This window comes from Stegodyphus dumicola, chromosome 3 (genome assembly GCF_044657685.1).
Source record: "Stegodyphus dumicola isolate Sdum_Otavi_A_Nest chromosome 3, ASM4465768v1".
NCBI lineage: Eukaryota > Metazoa > Arthropoda > Arachnida > Araneae > Eresidae > Stegodyphus > Stegodyphus dumicola.
In genome coordinates, this window is record NC_140770.1 from 233,360,300 (window position 1) to 233,382,938 (window position 22,639).

General features: G+C 34.3%; 1 protein-coding gene across 1 annotated transcript in view; it reads right to left on the minus strand.

Moving 5' to 3' along the window:
• LOC118194066 (32 kDa beta-galactoside-binding lectin-like) overlaps positions 1-22,639 on the minus strand; it is a 163,902-nt gene that overhangs the window by 27,247 nt on the left and 114,016 nt on the right. The window contains exons 3-4 of the mRNA XM_035365252.2: positions 12,590-12,788; positions 6,353-6,481 (exon numbers count right to left, since the gene is read on the minus strand). Of these exons, the coding sequence (XP_035221143.1) occupies positions 6,353-6,481; positions 12,590-12,788 (328 nt within the window). The remainder of the gene's footprint in view (positions 1-6,352; positions 6,482-12,589; positions 12,789-22,639) is intronic.

A 22,639-nucleotide genomic window follows, 5' to 3' on the forward strand; every position in this document is an offset into this window, starting at 1 on the left:
ATTAGAATTACTAAGATATCACAAGACAGAGCTGGTTAAGTTAGGTTAGGTTATTTAATTACGGCAAAGCCTCGAGGGCTATCTGTCTAAGGGAAGAGATGCCTTCGTGGAGGACTTTCTAAAGAAAACTGGCTCATATACACATTACACGTGGAAAAACCACAAAAACACCCATGCAGCCAGCCTGTTCATGGGATTCGAATCTCGGACCAAACTACCAGTGTTCAGCGACTTTACCGCTCGGCCACTGGTAGCCCCAGACAGAGCTGGCATGAGTTACGATGGAACACAATATGGTCTTATAAATGAGTATTTTATTATCACTATATAAAACATTGTTTCGAGCAATTAAGGGGTTAAGTGTAGCTTTACCGACTCAAAATTTGAATATTAAATATCTAATGTGGGGCATCCATGTCAGAAATTTGTCCATAATTACATCAAGGTATTTAACTTGTTTGGCCCTTGAGATAGCTGTTTTATACATGGTAACACATACATGAAGATAACTTTTCAGGATAAATGTCATGGTTTCTGTCTTTTCAAAGTTGAGCTTAATTTTCTAGGTAGTTAGCCAGGACTCTCGTGCATGAATGTGAGCTTGTAGTTGAATAGCTGAGCTTTGAAATGCAGTTTGTATAAGGATCACAATATCATCAGTGTACATGGTAGACTCAGACCTAACAGACTTTCTTGCGAGATTCCTCCTTCGATTCATTTCTCTATGCAGCATGTGTTTTTAATGTAAGCGATAAAGCATCCATTGGTTAGATGTGAATTTAAATAATGGGCTCTCGGAAATCCAGACTTGCGAGTTTATAAAGCAGGCCTGCCAGCCATAATCGATCAAATGCCTTAGCTATATCCAAAAATACAGTTCCAGTAAAAAATTCTTCTCTAAAGTCCTTCTGAGACTGTTTCTACTGCATTGGTGCAATGTAGAATGGTATCTTCTGAATCTAAGTTGCTGATGAATGATAAGGTTATTGTTTTCCAAGGATGGAGTAGATTATTTTTTTCTAAAATGATTATTTCGGGGACTTTGCTTAGATCTGAAAGCAGGATGAAGGGGTGGTGCGATGAAGGCTGTTTAATTAGCTTTCCTTGCTTTCTTAATGGAATGATAGTTGCAATTTTTCAGACTGCAGGGAAATATTGTAGCTGGATAATGAGTTTGATTAATATAAGAATCAAAAGTAGTCACATTTTCTTTAGCATATTGCTGCTGATGAAATCAATTTGACTTTTAATAATTCGATACAGCTAAGAATATGTGAAGGCAAGATCACAAAATTTTTTATATAGCAGAGACAGTGCTATCTATAGGAAAGATAAGATAGGCTGAAATACTGAATAAATTATAACCCATATCTACATCCTTTAGGGGTTATAAATTTACTCAACAGTTCAGCCTACACTTACCTTTCTGGCCAATATAAATTAAAATATATATCAATGAATATTAATTTAAGCAAAGCCAACTATAACAACTGTTAGAAATGAAAAGTAAAGAAGAGCTACATGCTTCACCTATTTAGTCTTTTCTGTAATTACCAATATATATGTTTGCCACATGAACAGTCCCAGTTTTCAGACAAAATCCCAGTGTTCCGGCTGGTTTAATTCATGTCCCGGTAAAAATTAAATATGACTTTATGACCAAGAAGTCTAAAATTTGGTCTCTTCTTGGTCATTTTGATTACATATAAAAATTCTTCTTGGTCATTTTTATTTAGATGACCAAGAAGTCAAAACTTAATTAAAGGATAATTACTCTTTCATTTATTTATGTACTGCATGAAAAGTGAGAACTATAGAAGAGTGATGATCTGCTAATAAATAATATCTTGTCTCACCAACCGTGACCATGTGTGATGCGAGGGGCTCTCCGAACAAGTCCCATATTGGGCACTAAGGGGTGTAGCTTTAGCCCCAGAAGAGATTTCGCTGCATGCTACACCCCCTTGTGTGCAACAACATTGAACTCACCCACCCCAACACTAGCCGCTTGTGATAGAGGTAAGATCAGTCAGTCCCTATTGTGTTAGTGAGCTAGTGCTACTTTATTTACGTTTATGCATTCTCTGTTAAAATGCCAAAATTGTCACGTAAATTCACTGAGGATTTACAGAATGAATTCCCTTTTTTGAAGAAGGTATGTACTAGTACAAGTAATCAAGATCAAGATTTTAGAGTTAAATGTTGACATTGTAATTCTGAGTTTTTGGTTGCTCATGGTGGTTGATCTGATATAAAAGATCATCTTCAGTTGAGTAAACACATAAAGAGTTTAGCATGTGCTGTTACCACACAGCAAACCATCAACCTAAGTTTCAATTCAAATTCTTGTTCCAAGTTTTTTGAACCTAAATTCTCACTAGGAAAAACTAAATGTGAGGCAAGGGTTTTAAATTTCATAGCACCCTTAGTTCAAGAAGAGCTTGATCAAGGTCGGACTACATATCTGTAAGTATGGATGCATCAAACAGAAAGGACATAAAATTTGTGCCAATTGTTGTGTGCTACTTTCATCCTAATGCAGGTGTGCAAGTAAAGCAGTTATATTTAAAATCCGTGCCGGGTGGAACATTTGAAATTCTTACAAATCACTTATGCTCTGTCCTGCTGCAAAACGATTTGAACAATAAAGTAGTTGGCTTTTGTGGAGATAACTGAAACACTAATTTCGGTGGTATGAAAAGAGCAGGGAAAAACAATGTTTTCTATTGACTCAATAATAGCCTAGGACAGGAAATCAATGGAATCAGATGTGGAGCACACATTGTGCACAACTGTGTGCAAACTATGGTAGATAGTCTCCCAATCGATATTTAGGCCTTAGTTGTGAAGATTTATAAATACTTCCTCATATACACAGTCCGTGTAAATAAACTAAAATAAAATCTGAATATGCTGAGATACAGTACCGTGAACTCATTCAACATGGGAAAACCCAGTTTCTATCAATGATGCCTGTGCGAATTTTACAGATTTTAGAAGGTCTGAAAGAGTTTTTTTAGATAAAGAAGTATGCCCATCAACAATAAACTTGTTTACTAATTTAATGGGTGAGCTCTACTTGTGGTTTGTCTACAGGCAGCTTGCACCATTTAACAAGGCCATCCTGGTAATGGAAGAGATAATACTACAGCTTTTCAGGCTGCTGAAGCTTATAAAGCTCTCAAAAGAAACCTGACAGAAAGAAAGGCTTCAAACTTTATCCCTATGGGTGCAAAGAACATCTACGGAACCTACATGAGCAAGTCTGTAACCATGTGAAAGAAGAATTTGATGGCTTTTATGAAAGATGCATTGCATACTTGGACCTCTGGGAGAATAGTTTTGGAAATGCTGAACAGTTTTCATGGGTCAATCTGACTCAAACAAATGTTATTGATTAGGAAAACGTCAGAACTTCTGTTGAAATTATTAATAGCAGTCTTCTTGATGTACCCAATAAGAAAATAAACAAAAATCAGCTGTTTGATGAAGTTGTGCTTGCTAAGAAGTATTTGCAGTCAAATTGGGAACAGTGGAAGCAAGACTACCAGAGATGTGATTATTTCAAATGAAGAAAAATGGCTCAGGCTGTTTAGTCACTTCAAGAAGAATCACATAGCAGCCTCCAATCTGATCAAGATTATTGAGTATGCCTTCTGCTTACCTGGGACATCAGCACCAGTCAAGAGAATATTTTCTTTGATGAACAATGCATGGACTGATGATAGCGGCTTGACGAAGGAATCTGCAGTTAAAGGCTTGATGACATATAAATTAATATCGGATTACCTTGTGAAGATTTTTACAAGATTAAAACCAAAAAAGACTTTCTAAAAAACGTCCTAGCCAATGAAATGTACATGTAAATATTGTTCAAATTTTTATTCCTTGTTCAAAGTGTAAGAAATAAAATGTTTAAATTTATATGCTTGTGTCATTTATTATTATCTCTGATTTAGGTTTCTAATCGGTAACCATTTATTTATAGCATTGAGAATAAACTACCTTTTGAAACATTCTAAAAACCCAAGAAGGATGTGTACCCTTGAATGCTTGCGATGATGGAGGGGTATTCCGGTGTTCCGGTTGAACATCTCAGAAATTTGGTAAGCCTACCAACATAACTACACATGCCTGATATAAGGAAATTGGAACAACTGATGATTGTGTCAGAAGAATGAAAACAATTTTATTTATAATTTAACACTAAATGCTTTCAGTGGAAAGTCCTTCATTATTACTTTATTTTTATACACTCATATAAAAGAGAACTTTTGAAATGCATGATTTCAATAGACTATAATTATGTTTCTTTGGGATACATGAGGTAAGTCGATGCAAAAATTAATATTTTCTGGAAATATTAGATTTTTAACTTAAAAACAAATAATTAAATATGCAAATGAATCCTCATATACCTGAACTTAGTTTAACATAAAGATATATGCAATTGAAAATCTTTCACAGACAAAATTTCTTAAGACTAATTACATCAGTATAAGCTCAACTTTAATAATTTTACTTTAAAATTATTTACTGAAAATAACTCGCTCTTATTTTAATGGCTGATTTTGAATGGCCAACAATTTTCTAATTATTATTAAGTGAAAGAGAAACATATTTATACAGCACAGTAAAAAAAAAATCCTCACACAGTTATCCTAGAACTTAATCCAGGGTAAACTATCAGATTTCTACACAGCTGCAGTCAATCAGTTACTAGACAGCTTTTTCATTTAAAGCATTAAAGGAAGCTTCTACTATCCACATTAATTTTCTTTGCCATCTACTCGCATAATATGTCCACCAAACAATTTGCACCATTTATATAATCACAAACATTTTTTTCTACAACTAACTGAATAATCAGATATAATTTTAAAAACTCCCAAAATAAAATGTAACTTTGAAGTATTCCTGATTTGCTACTGAATTATGATAATCTGTTTAAAATCTCCCAAAATAAAATGTAAGTTTGAAGTATTTTTGATTTGCTGCTGAATTATGATAATCTCTTAAAATGTCTATGCATTTCTTATAGAAAAAAAAAATTTATCTGACTTGCTTTAATATTTGTATGTTTTAAGACAGATTAAAAAAATTAAGATATCCTTATGACATGCTTATTTTTAGTTTTATGATTCCAGGTTAGAACAGCCATATATTTTATTTACTCTCAGTAAATGATGGTTAATAATGAAAAACTTGCTGTGAAAGGGATTATAACAAAATTCTCATAGTTGACAGGGCAGCATGTAATAGATATTTTGCTGCAGTGTCAGCATTTTTAATGTTGAAAAATAGATATGGAAGTTAGATGGTACATTAACATCTAATATTTTTGTAAAGCAATGCAAGACAGGCAGAGAAGCATACAACTTTCTGAAGCAGGTCTTATCAAGAAGTCATCTATTTGAATGACACTAGAAGCTTGTTAAAAATATAGTACCAGTTGAGGATGTCAGGATCTGGATTGAAATCAACAATGCATATTGCTAATAATCATGTTAACTGCACTAAGAAAAATATCACAAAAGCATCAGTATATCAATCCACATATTATCTAAGTAACATTGTATTAAAAGATTTATTTGCTCATCATTAAAATTTGCTGCAGGATCTGGGAAAACTTGATTTCATATAAAAATTACCTCATAAAAATCAACAGTTGCTTGTGTACTCTTAGTAAAGGCTAAAAATGAATCTATCCGAGATCACTGCTGAAGATAAAATACGAGATTATGAATATGAAACAAACAGCTAGGTGTTATTAGGTTAAGCAAACAAACAGCTAAGTACTAAATAAAAATCCTCAAATGCAAAACTAAATATAATAATAATAATAATCATGTTCATTAGATTCTTTAACATTAGAGGTATGATATGCCATAAATACATCCTTCAATGACAAATCTTTTACAGAGATATTCTGAAGTTGTGGAATGCAACTCCATGCTACTGATCCAATTCCAGAGGATATGGTCAATAATTTTTACTGTATGATAATGTACGGAATTTTTTTTAACATTTCCATGTGTTCTATATTTCCCTCTTACAGTACCATGTGAAATTTTGCTCTTCGCCTGAGCGATGAAGAGAAAACAACACAAATAATAAAATCATCCACAGGTTGTGAGGGTAAGTTGAAACACGTACAAGAAAACAATTTTTTAATCTACTTCCAGAACCTTAGGAAATACTGACAGCATTGCATGAAATAACACAACAGATAACTTTCAAAGGCAGAAAGCCCATTTGTTGGAAGATTAAAAATTTTATTTTTTTACACAGCTGATCCTTAAACTTTTACGATAAAAGTTCCATTATAAAAAAATAACACAATTTAACTTACGATAACGCTAAGAGGAATATGAATGCCATAAACAGTGACATCACCTCCCATTGTTATATGAGTTACATCACACAAAGGCATGCCTTCTCTGTGCGCATATGTAGTAAATGGAATTCCATTAACTTCTACCTATAAAAAAACACATAATGTCAATGTTTATTGCAGAATTCATGAATAAAGAACACTCATTACATTTGAACATACTTTATAAGAAGTCTTAACACACACTTCTAATTTCAGTATTTTTTAACCCTCAGCTGGAGGGGCTGGCATATGGTACAATTTTAGAGGGGTGGCGTATGAAGTATGCCAGGTCGTTTTCCGAGCCTCTGCTTCGTGTTTGAAACTATTTAATCTTATACATTGCATTAATAAGGTGATTCATCATAGTAAAAAGGATATAAGAAAACGAACAGAAAAAAAAAAGCAGTAAAGATGGAAATTAAAAATTTTTAATTAATTTTAAAACTGAAATGCACTGGAAATGTAAAAGTTATATAGTATTCTATGTTATTTTCTGTATGAAAATTATAAGATCATAAATCAAATTTCAAATAATAAATATTCCATAAAGTAAATAAATGTTCGGAAGTAATAAATTGCAAAATGAAAAAAATTAAAAACCTTTTGCTACTTTAATCCTCTTCAGATTGTCTCTGTTCACTACAGCAGGGTTTTCAAAGTTGTGCTGTCTTGCCCAGATGATATTTGCAGGTAAACTTAGAACACTCAGAACATTTTATGGTAGTGCAATTATTCTTCATTCTACTGCACTCAGCACAACATCCTTTGATCTCTTTTGCAGGTGGTTCCTCGCCCTTTTCAGTCGTCTTGTCCGCTTCTGTTGTTAACAACCTTCTAATAATAGCTTTTTGAAATGGCCTTTTTAGACTATTCTGAAGATGTTTCATCAAAGATGTAGCTAGATTTTTCAAAAAATATCATCTAAACATGATGGTTGCATCAGGTTTGCAAAGTTCAAGAGCACTTGCGAATTTATGCCCGCTACGCTTAGCAGTGCCAAAAATATTGCCATTGTCCACCTCTTGGTTTTTCGGGTGGCAGCGAAATTACTACAAAGTTGGTCTACAGTATCAACTCCACCTTTACATTTGTTATAATCCAGGATTATGTGAGGTTTATTCATTTCCTGGACAATTTTGTTATCATCGTGTAAAGTACTGAGCAGTATTACACACTTATTTCTTTCATTGCATATGAAACAATTGTCATATCCTTTTGAAAACCAGTGAACTGTCAACTTTTCTTGTGTTTGATGGCTGGAATTCATTTGGAATTTCCTTTTTATTTTTTTTTTCAGCATGCCCACAAGTGTTATACCTTTAGTAACAAGATATTGAGCTAGGGGGTAGCTTGGATACCAATTATCAGTCGTCAGGTTACAGTTGAAATCTTCATACGCACCAAATAGTCTTTTGACAATGTCAATACTTGAATTAGAAGCCTCGTAAGTCCTGGGGGTTGATTGTCACAATAAATTTCAAGCTACAATGTACAAAATGTTCGTGAGTCAACAACTGCAAAAATTTTCAGACCGTACTTTGCGGGCTTGTTGGGGATGAATTGAATAATAGAGCATGTCCTACGAAAAGGTTCCAACTTATCGTTGATTGCGAGTTCGTCACCTGGCATATAAAAGTTTTAACAGTTCTAATTGAAAGATTAAAAAAAAATCTCTCAGTGCAGCAAGCTTATCAGTTTTTCTTTGCACATACCTTGTGCCTTTATCGTCGAATCTAATAGCAGCACACAGGTTTCTGAATCCCTTGATACCCATGACCCCTTGCAAGCTTTCAATTCCAGTAACGTCTTTTGCCCACGCTTCCTTCAGATTGAGTTTTGACATGTTTTTGCACCCTAATAACAATAAAATTCCTAAAAAGGCCAATATTTCTCCTCTATTAGTATCATACATACTTCTCTTTGAGATCTTTTGGAAATTATCTGCAGTCCTGTTACATTTGAAATAAATATTTGTATATTGCAACATAGCATCAATCATATTTGTATTCATGATTTTCTGGAAAGCAGAAAGCTCATCATTTATATCATCACAAGTTGTGGCATTTGGAAATTTTTTTCATCAAATTTTTTTGAGGTGTTCTGGAGAATTTGCTCTTGAGGGGGAACTTTATTCCACTTATAAGTTTCCTTTTCATCTTTCAGAAACTTTCTTCTTTTTGTAAATTGCTTTTACAGTCTTCATATTTTAAATCACTTATGCCATTTTCAACATCACTAAAATAGTCATTTGTTGGGGAAACATCATTTGAGGAAGGAAAATGAGGTTGTTTAGCAACATTTCCCTCAATTTCCGAGTCACTTTCAAGATCAGAATGTTCAATGACTTCAGATTTATCGACATCAGATGTGTTATCCAAATTGTCGGAGCCTTCATCAACCATTACTTCTTTTAAACGCGCAAATAATCTTCAGGAGGTACAATATTCTTTCTGTACATACTTGGAGGAGTGGTGTACTGCGTTCGCCTACGCGACATGTGTACAATAACTGCTTTCGGAAGGAAGGCGAAAACCAGACTGACCAGAAATACCAGATGTGTTGCACTCATGGAATGTTTCTAGGAGGGTAGAAGAAGGGAGGAAGCTCAGGAAGGGGTTGTCTAAAAATTACAGCCCAAAAGATGGCATTGGCATACTCTGCACGCAGGGTTAAGAATGAACACATATTTAAACAAATTTCTTATTCCTTTTCATTACTAAAATTTAAACCAATATAAAATTCCTTGGGTTTGATAGAAACTCATTTTATCATTGAGCTGAAAATGTTTTATGCTTTTGTTAATCTAATGTGTAGAAGAAGAAAATGCACAGTAATTTATCCTGACAAAAATTCTATGCAGCAGCTTTTATTACATAAATAATTACTTTGCAAATTATTTATCACAAGTTGTAAGAAACTGAAACATGCAAGTAAAATGCGCCATGTGTACAAACCTTCTGTTTTTCCACAATTTTTATGCAAGATCTTAACAAAATATGGCCATTTTTATGAATTAAAACATTAACTTAATATGTATTTGTAAAAATATCAATATTTTTGTTTATTATCCATAAATATGTCACATAGGCATGTTTTAACTTTTTGGTACTTTATTATCCACATCCCTGATTTACAGATTTGGTACAACTTCATATTTTTTTAATTTACATAACATAATTGCCAATCAACGCAGATGTGCATCACCTCTGTTTGAGTACTTGTGGATTTATACACTTTATATTTAACTGTCATTTTTCTGAACAAGTTCACTGTCTGCATAAAGTAAATATCACCCATATACTTTTCTGATTTTCTCATTGAATATCTTGTTTACAAAATGCTCCTTTTTATTATTATTTATTAAAAGAATAGTACTTATATGCCATAAAATGGTCAAACATATGATTTTCATCAATCCATAAAATCGCCAATGAGTTGGCAACTTTTCGTGCACTTGCTGATAATCAGAATGTACCAATTTTTCTAATTCTGCAGCAAAAATATGCAAAACATTTCTGCTACTGTAAATTAGAACATAACGTTATGGTTCTTTAACATAAGAGGGTTGGAACTTTAATAGTGGCAACACAGCTGAAAAAACACTACGCAACAAAACCAAAGAATATCGCGTATACCACATGTAAACTACATACCTATCTTACCTCTCAGCAAAAAGACTCGTCCTGCCAAAGTCACGCACATGCGGAGTGACGCGAAGAACGGATCCTTGTATTAGCTTGCGGTCTAAAGTAAGTGTTGTCAGGATGTTTTCAAAACAAGAACAACGATGTTGGATAAAAATTGAATGTGCCAGAGGTCGTACAGCACGACAGTGTCATCAAGGGCTTCAAGAGGCTTGCAGGGAATCTGCATTGCCTTACAGAACCGTAGCAAGATGGGTCAAAGCATTCAATGAAGGATGCCAAAACATGGCAGACATGCTGCGGCCAGGTCGTCCGAGTGTCAGCGATGCAGACGTGCAAGCTGTTGCCGCACTAATGGACAGTGATCACCGCCAAATGATTCGTCAGCTGGCCGGACAAACAGGATTAACGCATACGACTGTGCTGCACATTCTGAAGGAATGCCTGTCCATGAGAAAAATTGCTTCACGATGGGTTCCACATCAATTGACGGAAATGCAGAAATGGCTACGATACGATGCTGCCCGAACCCACCTGGAGCGCTATGAGCACGAAGGAGATGCTTTTTACGCCGTATCATTGCGCTGGATGAGACTTGGACCCAATCGTACCAGCCAGAACTGAAACGCCAATCAAACGAATGGCGTAATCATGGGTCACCACGACACTCAAAATTTTGTCAGAACCCCAGCAATGTGAAAGTTATGGTGATTCTCGTGTATGACTGTGATGGTGTCATCCTAACGCATACTGTTCCCCCACAGCAGACCGTCACTGCGCAGTATTACTGCTCATTTTCGGAGCACAATCTCCGACCAGCTTTGAGAAAAAAATGGCGACACTTTCTGCAGAACGCTCCTCTCATTTTGCATGACAGTGCTTGGCTGCATGCAGCGCAAGCTGTGACTGGTTTGTTCAAGCGATGGGGCTGGGAAGTGCTTTACCATCCACCACACTCCCCAGATTTAAGCCCTTGTGACTATGACTTAATTCCTAAGATGAAGGAACCACTTCGTGGCACTCGCTTCCAAACTGTTCCTGAGATTCTTGCCGCAGTAGACTGGTCCATTCAAACTGTCACTGCTACAGGCGCTGCTACAGGTATTCTGCGACTTCCACATGTTGGAAACGGGTTGTACACAATGCTGGCGACTATATTGAAGGACTGTAAAACATGGTGACATGAATCACTTTTGTATTCCTTGTAAATAAATAGTTGCCACTATTAAAGTTCCAACCCTCGTATAATAATATAGGTACTATTCCGTAAGTGTGGTGTCAGTTAAAAATGAAGAAAAAATTAGAAAAAACAATGCTACAACAACGCACTCAATATCACAGCTCCAGATTTCTAGTTCTCGTTTGAAATGTCATCACTCATTTTTTCCCATATTTCGCAATGTTTTTAAGTACAATCGCTTACACAATTCGGTAATTGTCTAATGGTCAAAAGGCTGTCATCAGATTCTTTCAGGATAAAGGAGTAATTCATGGCAATAGACTTTGTTCTCAAAATCATCCAATGAAGTTAACTTTTAATTCTAACAAAGCTTCTATATGGTGTTGTTACATATGTTCCTTGCTGTGGCGGGAAAAAAAGGATTGAGAACCAAAACATGGTTTGAAGACTAGCATCTTTGTTTCCTCAATGTCATTTGTTTTACCTATTTGTGGTATCAAGAATTGACATAGATTGAATTTTGCTAACTTCAGTTAGAAATCAGCCATAATATGACAATGGCTTGCAACAGCTACTTTAAAGTCATTTTACAAAAAGAAAAGAACAACATTAGATGTGTTCTTCCGGAAAAATTTGTATTTGGGGGTTTATGCCAGGAAAGCAGCGTGGATGGCAGCATTATACTTTCAAACTGCTGGAAAGGATTTTTTTTTTTTTTTTTTTTTTTTTTTTAAGGAATTAAGAAATGCTGGGTATGAACATTTCACTGTGAATCACAGTTATAATTTTATAGATGCCTGAAACTGGATGCCATATCCAAACTGTGGAGTGACTGTGAAGCAATGCTAAATGGAGAAATAAACATCAGCGGGGCACTGCTTGCCACCATTTAGAGTCGTATTTGATAAAATTTATGTGCCGTCGGTTACATTAAAAAACTGAACATTTTCCTGCAATATTGAATGATATTTGTAATTTCATGCCATCAGTTTAAAATCAACTTCATTTTGTTCTGTTATTTTTTATTTATGTGTATTCTAGGTAAAAAAATTAAAAAGAAAAACTGAGTTTCTTTAAGAAATTTTTAAAAAATTTACATTTTGCAAAACTAATTTCTTTTTAGTCTTTTGAACTATTATTATTCCATAATTTTATACTCGGCAACAATTGGTGTCAAAAAAAGTGGCACATGTTAACTGAAGCCGCTCTAACAGATTAGTACCATAATATATGTATATAACAATTAGGAGAGATTTGCAGTTCATGAAACAGCATGTACAGTACATTAATGGACAAACCACAAATTATAATTATATAATTACATAAAATTATGTACAAGACGTTTTAAGATCGTTTGTATCATCACAATCATTACATGTACATATTTACTTCATATCCATCCACAGTAGGTGTAACAGTTATGAGAAATGGTTCTCCTGGTACAAAAGGATTCTCCCCGTCTCTTTCTTCATCACCCCATGCCTCATCAAGTTTGCTATTGCGAACAACCACTCCTTCATCAAAGCGAGGATTGAAGTGGAGGAAGGTGTTAGCATCTTTTTCAGCATTCTTCAGGTTCAGAGAAAATCTAGAAGTAAAATATAATTTTAATGAAATTGCTTTATTATGCAGTAAACCACATCAAAGCTAATATAAATAAAACAAGTTAAGATGCAAATTTTGGAACTCTATATCTCTCTTTTAACAATACTTCTCAGATTTTTGTCTTCAGTGGAGCAGTGCACATTACTTTTGTAACCAGTGCTTAAATTGCGCCGGAGCCCACCGGAGCCGGGCTCCAATGCTTCTCAATTTTTAAGATAAATTACAATTTTAGCCGGTGCACACCGGAGCCCTAAATAAGATGAGCTCCAGTACTTCTTTTTATAAAACAACTACAATTTAAAGGGAAAAAAATTTAGAATTCCTAACGTTTTAGTTTAACAATAAACAGACTTTGCAACACTCTATTTTCCTAGAAATACGAACTCATGAGAACATGAGATGTTCAAGTAAAGTCCCCTCACTCACATGGGGAAACCTTCCCCTTTAAGAAAAGCGATAAATTTGGGGGGAGTTTGTTTAGGAACACCTAAATTTCTCGCCATGCCATTGTATCTAGTGTATTGTTATCGATGCTTACAGTTAGTTATCCTCGCAGGAAGGAAAATTTGTGTTCTTAAATGTGCGTTAAGTGACAGGGAGTATGATAAGAGTGAAATACTGAGATAAACTGCTCAAACACGTCCTATACATCACCTTCCCACAGTATCCACTAATGGGGGGGATGAAACATAACCAACAACTTTACATTTAGGAGTCCGATTCAGGACTCATTTACCCCTGACACCCATCTGCTTGATGGCTATAATTATATCAACAGAAAGCCACGGTCAAAGAGAATGTTCTCTCTCACCAAGATTCCCCTTAATTTTTGTTTCCACCCACTCATACCCTCATTCTGTTTCGACCTGGAATTTTCATCAGCTATACTTTAAGTATATTTAATTTTTGTGATGATAAAAGAACATCCCCCCCCCCCCCCCCCCACGATCAGAACTTAAATTGGGTTGGAACCCACCGGATCTCGGCTCCGATGCTTCTTAGTTTTTGTAATAAATCATAATTCTAGCAGGAACGCACCGGAGCCCTGAATAAGAAGGCTGCGGCACTTCTTTTATCTAATTGAATAACAATTTCAGTAGAAATTTCATCTCAAAAATTTTATTTTAACAATAAAATTATATTAAAAATCGCGTATTAAATTTCAATTTATCTCTTCACATTTTATTTAATTTTAGTTAGTTAATTACTTCAATCTTTAATTATTTCAATAAATAATTATCTAATAATTATCAATTAAATTATAATTAATTATATAATAATTATTGATTAAATAAGAATTTATAAACATTTTTTAAATATCTATTAATTAATTTTATAATAATTAACTATTTAATTTTAAAATTATTAATGAGTTTAATAGTCATTTTATTTATTTATTTACTCTTGTTCCTCTCTGCTGACGGTCTTCCATAGGGCTAAGGCACTTCTAATCTTAGAAATTAAGCCCTGTTTGTAACATATAAATGCCATTAATTTGGAAAACAAATTAATACAAGCGCAAAACCTCTTTACCCCCAAATAACATCCAGAATGGAATATTCTGCAAATATATTCTAAATTTATTTGACAAGAAGGTCACAGAAGGCCTCTGATAAGATTTCAAAGTTCTTACCGATAAGAGCTTCACAGTTTTCTTCGCACGTATTGTTTTTCAATTTAGAGGTTAAGTAATTTGTCAGAGTTATTTCAGCAAAGAAAAAAGTTTGATATGTCATCAAAATTATGGAGAAACTTAAAGTCATAGGTTTTCCCGCTTCCATATTTGACTTTTCCAAAGTTGTAATCTGGGGCATAAGTGGTGTCGCTACAGCTGTTAAACTCGGACAATTTATGGCCCTTTACAAAACATAAAAATATCACATAATGTTAAAATAATGTACAGTGAAATAAACTTTTTGGTAAAATATTCGTATACAGTACTAAGTTCTTTGGAGAGATTTTGAAAATCGTCGCCAATACCAAAATGTCCCATTTACTGCAAAGATTATGTATGGCTAAGAAAGGAAACTTCTCCACAACAGGAGTGGCTCCGTCCCAACGTGGAGGGAAACAGCTGTGCATGCTCGAACTATCTGTCGCCAAAGCTCGAAGCCGGCGTCGAAGTCGAAGGTCACTTTTAAGGAACGTGCGCGAAGTCAATTAATACACAATAATTTAATATGTTCATTATAGTGTAGAATTTTTGTGGCAACAGTGATTTTTTTATATTGCTTTGAGCAAGGAGGTTAGGTCTATTCTAACCTCCTTGGCTTTGAGAGTGATAACGCACGGAATGTTTTGATATGTTTTTGGAATGTTTTTATGTTTTGATATGTCTTTTTTGGTATGTTTAGAATGCTAAATAAATAAGTTCGTAGTTAATTTCAAAGGTTTTTCTCTGCGAAATATATTACCATTCGTCCGAAGTTATTAAATAAGTCAAGAAATTGATTAATTTCAAACAACTGGCGACAGGACGGAATGGCTATTTTAAGAAAACGAAACATCGATTTCGTATTGGAATTTATCAAGTGAGTTTATGATTTATTTGATTAGGAACAGCTTTAGTATAGCTCACCTTTAAATGGCGAATTTGGTTTGGCGCCAAAGCACATGAAATACGTTGTTTTGAAAAATGGTTGCCATCCAGATTTTCGACGAAACTCCGTATTTCAAAAAATGGTGGCCATCTTGATTTCGTAGATAATAGAAATAAGTTTACGACTATTATACACGATTTTAAGAGAACGAAATATTAAGAAATGATTAATAAAAATGATTAAGGTTCAAAGGATGTAATTTTAAAAACAATATCGGAAACCTTTAGCTATTTCACCTTTAATAAATAATTTGGTGTGACGTCACAATGTATTCTCCATGCTACGCGTAATTTGTATTTTCTCTTTTCAAAAAAATAATGAATTGTTTATTATTGTAAATTAACATCAAATTCTTTAAATTTACATTTCTGAGCTTAGGCGTAACTGAAAATAAGTATAATAAATTGTTTATATTTAAAATTATCATGATACAGTAAGCGAATTCTACCAGTTATTACAACGATAAAGAACATCGCAGTCTCTCATACTTGTATTTCATACAGCTTTCATATTTTCAAAGATTTTTAAGCTTTAGCATTTATACAAATAAAAAAAGTTTTTTTTTTTAATTAATACTCTGGAACATATCAATTTTATCATATTTACAAATTAACGTTTTGCTACGTAACAACATAATCCCTTATATACCAGTAAGTAGACAATTTTTATTATTTTCTAAAAATTTTAAACTTCACATTAATGAAAAACAGGTTCTTAAATTTCTAAATCACATTATATTCTCTGTAGGCAGGCATACTAGAATTCTACACATAAATAAATAAAAAATTTAATTTCTCGCAAGGAAAGAAAATATTATAAGAAAATAAATACTACAAATTAGGAACACTAAGCAACGCTTCACATACGCACACACATACAGTGTCTCACAAAAATGATGGGACACTTGTGCTTTACAAAAGGAAACTGTAGTAAAATAAATTAAAAAAAACATGTAAAAATTTTTTGTGGGTGTGTTTCATATTTAAATTTAGTAACAATTATTACATAACATACATTTTCTCAAAATATTAAAATATCAATTTAATAAAAAATACAATTGTTTAGAACGGAGCAAAAAATGACTCACATAAGTGATGGGACACTTACTTTTCCATCAAAATATTTATCCACAAATTTTACTTTATAAAAGGTTTTGATATTTTGTTGGATTTCCTTTTACTTTTAAAACATGACTTAATCTTCTTGGGATGGATTCGACTAATTTTTTTTTTTTTTTTTTTTTTTTTTTTTTTTTTTTTTTTTTTGCGATTTCTGGAGTGATTTTACACCATTCTTCTTGAAGCACCGATTTTAATTGTTGTTTCGAAGAAATGGTGTGTTTGCGAAATTCTTCCCTGGGTTTTCTCCACACCAAGATTTTACCGTCAGGATTAAATTTACTCTCATCAGCAAATATAACTTCATTCCAGTAATCAGAATTCTTATTTATGTTGGATTTTGTGAAAACCAGTCTGAGGTTTCTATTCTTTTCACTCACGAAGAATTTTTTCCTGGCTGCTCTACCGTGATATCCAGCAGATTGAATTACTCTTCCAATAGTCTCAGGATTAAAAATTACTCCATATAATGCTTGTAAATCAGCAGCAACTTTGGGAGCACTCATTCTTGGATTTTTTTTTAATATTTCGAACGATAATTCGCTTTAGTCCATTGGATAGCTTTGATGGTCGGCCAGGTCTTCTTTTATCCTGAATCATATGATTCTTTTTATATCGTTTAATGATATTAAAAACTGTTGAATGACTCAGGTTAACGGTTTCAGCAGTTTCTCTAATAGAATTTTCTACGTTCAATATGCAAATTAATAACTAATTTTCGAATTTCAGGCAAAGTTTCTTATCGTTTAGCATTCATGGCTGCACAAAGATAAAAAAACACAAGAATTCCAAAACAAACTGGAGAGAAATACTGCAGACAATTGCGATAAATTATTGCTAATTGCTTTTGAGTAAAAATAAAAACCCCAAAAATATTTTTATTCCTTACTTCAGACGATTTTGTTGCATAGTACGTAGTAGTATCTAATGGTGTCCCATCACTTATGTGAACCATTTTTTGCTCCGTTCTAAATTTTTATTAAATTAATATTTTGAGAAAATGTATGTGATGTAATAATTGTTACTAAATTTAAGTATGAAACACACCCACAAAAAATCTGTACATGTTTTTTTATTTTATTACAGTTTCCTTTTGTAAAGCACAAGTGTCCCATCACTTTTGTGAGACACTGTATTATCAAAGAACTCATATTATTAAGTGCGATTACGATTGCAAACACTACGATGATGAGGTAAAAGTTACTTATAGGGTCAAAATTTACAGTTTTGCTACTGTTGAGTAGATCGTCGGGCTATCGATATATATCGTAAGTCGGAAAGCATTATAAACATATCAAAACCAAAAAATTTAAAATACAATTTAAATGAAAAATGATGTCTTAAATATAATTCACAATTAAAACAACAATACAAATTTAAAATACACAAACGATATGTTAAACATTGCATATAAAATAAGTTACATTACAGCTCGTCATCACACATTATCTCGTTTTCCTTTGTACACAACGATCCGTATTCGCCCGAAAAACATCAAAGCTCGGTGTCCATGTACACATCCATCTATTTCCACCTTAAAAATATCAGAGAATTGCACAACCTCGGCATTGCGCACTACATTGGCTCTGCCCATGTACACATCGATCTATTTTCACTTAAAAAACATCCTATAATTGCACAAACTAGGCACCGCGCACAACGTCGGCATAGCGCACTACATTGGCTTTGCTCATGTACACATCGATCGATTTTCACTTCAAAAAACATCCTAGAATTGCACAAACTAGGCACCGCGCACAACCTCGGCATTGCGCACTACATTGTCTTTGCTCATGTACACATCGATCTATTTCCACTTAAAAAAACATCCTAGAATTGCAGAAACTAGGCATCGCGCACAACCTCGGCATTGCGCACTACATTGGCTCTGCCCATGTACACATCGATCTATTTTCACTTAAAAAAAAAATCCTAGAATTGCACAAACTAAGCACCGCGCACAACCTCGGCATTGCGAACTGCATTGGCTTTGCTCATGTACACATCGATCTATTTCCACTTAAAAAAACATCCTAGAATTCCAGAAACTAGGCATCGCGCACAACCTCGGCATTGCGCACTACATTGGCTCTGCCCATGTACACATCGATCTATTTTCACTTAAAAAAACATCCTAGAATTGCACAAACTAAGCACCGCGCACAACCTCGGCATTGCGAACTGCATTGGCTTTGCTCATGTATATCGCGATCTCTTTTTACTTAAAAATCAGAAATTGAATATACTCTGCATTGCTCATATACTAAGAAATCTGCTTTCACTTAAAAGAAATCGGAGAATTGCAGAAATTCGCGCATAAGCAACTCCATTGATTTGCGAAAAAAAAAAATTTCTAGAAAAATTGAGCTTACTACAGGCGAATCAAGATCCTAGCCTAATTGATTTCTCAACCGTACATTTTTTGCAAATACTACCATTCTATGGCTTTTTCTGACTAACTAACCAGCACGGTATCTTACATTTTTCACAGAAAACGTTATCCTTCAATAATCGACAATCCATCAAAAATCCTCTAAAAAGTTCATACTCTATTGTTGATTCATACATAAAATATCTGTTTCCAAAATTTTACGCTTGTTTGAAAACTCCCACCTTAAATTTTCCTTTATAATCTCCTGATATTTAATTACAACATCACTAACAGCAGTTTTAGAGCAAGCAATAACTAAACGCAAAAATATCACCTCAAGTAGCCAAAAATATATATACAAAATAGTATTCACGGTAGCTGAGCGTTAAACAATCGCCAATAACAGTGTTACGAATTGTGTATTTAGATATTAATTTTAGCAGAATTCTAATTTAAAATGTTGTATTTCCTCCTGCAACGGAGCGGGAGACAAATTTTAAGAGAAATCTATACCGGAAAAATAAGAATACAGGGCACGTGCATTAAAGTTTGAGTAAACGGATATGTCGGTAATTTGTATTGAAATTGAATAAATGTAACTGACTACTAAATTAGCTGTAACCGTAATTCCATCCTCTTGTTTACATTGCGTTTGGCGAATAGTATGGGTTACCAGATCATATCATTTATCGCCGCTCTTGGCGGAATTTTTTTTTTTTTTTTTTTTTTTTTAATTTCGGGTGGGTTATACTAAAGCTGTGCCTCTGATTATATCCTTTATTATTTGATTATATTGGACATATTGAATTTAAAATCATGGAAATTTTATTACGAAAGCGTAAGCCTCTAAGGCAATCGTTTCGATTACTGCCAATGCTTTAACTGCTAAAATTCTAAAGCCTGACGTGGAGGTTAATCAACTCCAAGTACTGAGCTCACAGTTGGAAGGAAAATTCAACAGATTAGACGAAGTTCAATCACAAATTTCCCGAACTTTTGTTGGAAAGTGAAAACGAAAGTGAATATTTGGCTGATTTTGACACTAATGAAACATATCGTGATAAATATATCAGTTTAAAAACAAAAGTAGAAAATAGAATGGTGAATTCCACTCCTGTAATTAATTACACCTGGAACTTTAGAAAATTCCACGAAAATGAACTTTAAATTACCAAAGTTGGAGCTTCAAAAATTCAATGGGAAGACCCGAAATTGGTTAGGATTTTGAGGAGAGTTTAAGAAGATTGACGAAGATGTAAATACAGATGACGATGACAAATTTCAGTAACTATTGCAGACAACGGTAGTTGGATCCTCCGCGAGAGAGCTCATAGATAGTTATCCTCCCTCAGGCGCGAATTATAAAGAAGCTATCAAGCAGCTAAGATCTCGATTTGCACGCGACGAATTACTGGTAGAAATCTATGTTCGCGAATTATTAAAGTTGGTTTTGGCTCAAGCTAGCAAAAAAGGAAATATGACTCTATCCAGCTTATATGACAAGTTAGAGACGCAACTCAGAGCTTTGGAGACTTTGGGGGTAAAAAGTGAGATTTATGCAGCTATGCTGTATTCCCTTGTAGAGTCTTCACTACCTGAAGAAATTCTGAGGGCATGGGAGCGATCTCGTCAGCGTAGGGAAAGTGTTACACACACTGAAAATTTGGAAAATTTATTGCATTTTCTCTGAATTAAAGTTGAAAGTGAAGAGCCTCTACAGTTGGCCCGTACAAGTTTTTCTGCTCCAGACAAATTTGACTCGGTTCCAGCCACAGCAACTTGTATTTATACAGGAGATTCAAAGAAGAAACAGCTTAATTTTTGTGTTTGGTGTGACAAGGAAACACATAATTCTCATGAGCGCTTTAAGTTCCACAGCCTTTCATTGGAAGATAAGAAAAATTTACTAAGAAAGAAAAAAGCTTGTTTTAACTGCCTGAAAATTGGGCATGCTGCCGAAAAGTGCAAAAGTTCTGTGAAATGCCTATTTTGCAACAAACGTCATGTAACGGTGATGTGCAGAGAACTAAAAGCTTCTAGAAGTTCAAAAAAAGAAGCACCTAAAGTAGCTAACGAAACGAGTGAGACTTTATTGTCTAACCAAAAACTGCAAACAACTTTTCTCCAAACTATTATGGTGAAGATTGTCTATTATTGAAAAAAAAAAGGAACTTGTGAGAACGCTTTTTGACATTGGGTAACAAAGATTTTACTTACGGAAAGACATAATAAAGAGACTAGATTTAGTCCCATTAAATCAAGAGACTTTGAGCCACAATTTGTTTGGTTGAGTTGAAACTTAATCTCAGGTCTATGGTATTTTTGATACCGAAATACAAAGAACGGAAAATAAATTCAAATACGAATTACCGGTTTTAGAAAAAGACAAAATTTGTGGATACATTCCTAGAGTGAAACTCAAACATATATGTTCCTCACTTCGAGAACATAAAATCAAAATCAGCGATTCTGGTAGAGATACACCAGATATCGGATTAATAGGAGACGACTATTCCGGACAGTTGATGACGAATAATATCATTCCAATTGACAAAAACCTTATTGCCAGTGAAACAAAATTGGGTTGGACCTTACAAGGCTCAGTGCAAAGTCATAATACCTTGCTTGATACCGTCGACTTTGTTATTTGGATCTCACAGAACTATGGAATTTAGAGACAATTGGCATAAATGATCCGGCGGAAGTGAAGAATAAGGAGAATTTAGACACTGAAACGATCAAATGTTTCCTAGAGAACATTAAAGTAATCGAGGGCAATAGGTAAGAAGTCTGTTTGCCTTGGAATGATAGTCATCGAATTCTTGGAGATAATAAAGATAAAGCGGAAAAAAGACTTTTCACCAATACACGAAGACTGCGGAAGATATGATTTTTCGAAGAATATGATGGTATTACTAAAGGCTGGCACGAGGAACGTATAATTGAAATAGCTCCGAATAATAGTGATACTGGTCACTGTTTATCTCATTAAGCAGTAATCAAGGATTCCAGTCCGACTACGAAAGTGCGACCTGTATTCGATGCATCATTGAAGGATGAAATGGGAATTCCTTGAATGCTTGCCTCGAAAAGGGTCCGAATTTAATAGAAATGCTTCCAAAACTTTTGATACAATTGGTATTATGTAAATCAAGAGTAGCAGCTGCAAAAGAAGTAACTATTCCTAGATTAGAGTTGCTTGGTGCACTTATAGCTACTCGGCTATACCGTCAAGTCATTGACGCTCTTAACAAGTGTGCTTTTGTAGCGACTCGTCTGCAGTTCTGACACGTATAAAAAAAAAAAGACTCCCACTGGAGTGTTTTTGTGGCCAATCGCGTAGCTGAAATAAGGAAATGCACAAATCCGGACGACTGGCATTATGTACCAAGCTTAAGCAACCCAGCTGATCTTCCCTCTAGAGGGTGCGATGCCAAAATGTTGCTACAGAGCAGATGGTGGGAGGGGCCGGATTGGCTTAAACAAGAGCCGGATAAATGGCCTCTCTCTGAAGAGTTAGAACTAGAAACTGATGAACTGAGTAGAGACTATGTTGCAGTTTCCTTAAATTGCAAGGTGGGAGGATGCAACTAGATATCTAGTTGGCCTTGGAGGATGTTAAGGAACGTGCACGAACTCAATTAATACACAATAATTTAATATGTTTATTATAGTGTAATAAATATAATAATTTAATATGTTTACTTTGGATTTTTTGTGACGACAGTGATTTTTTTTATATTGC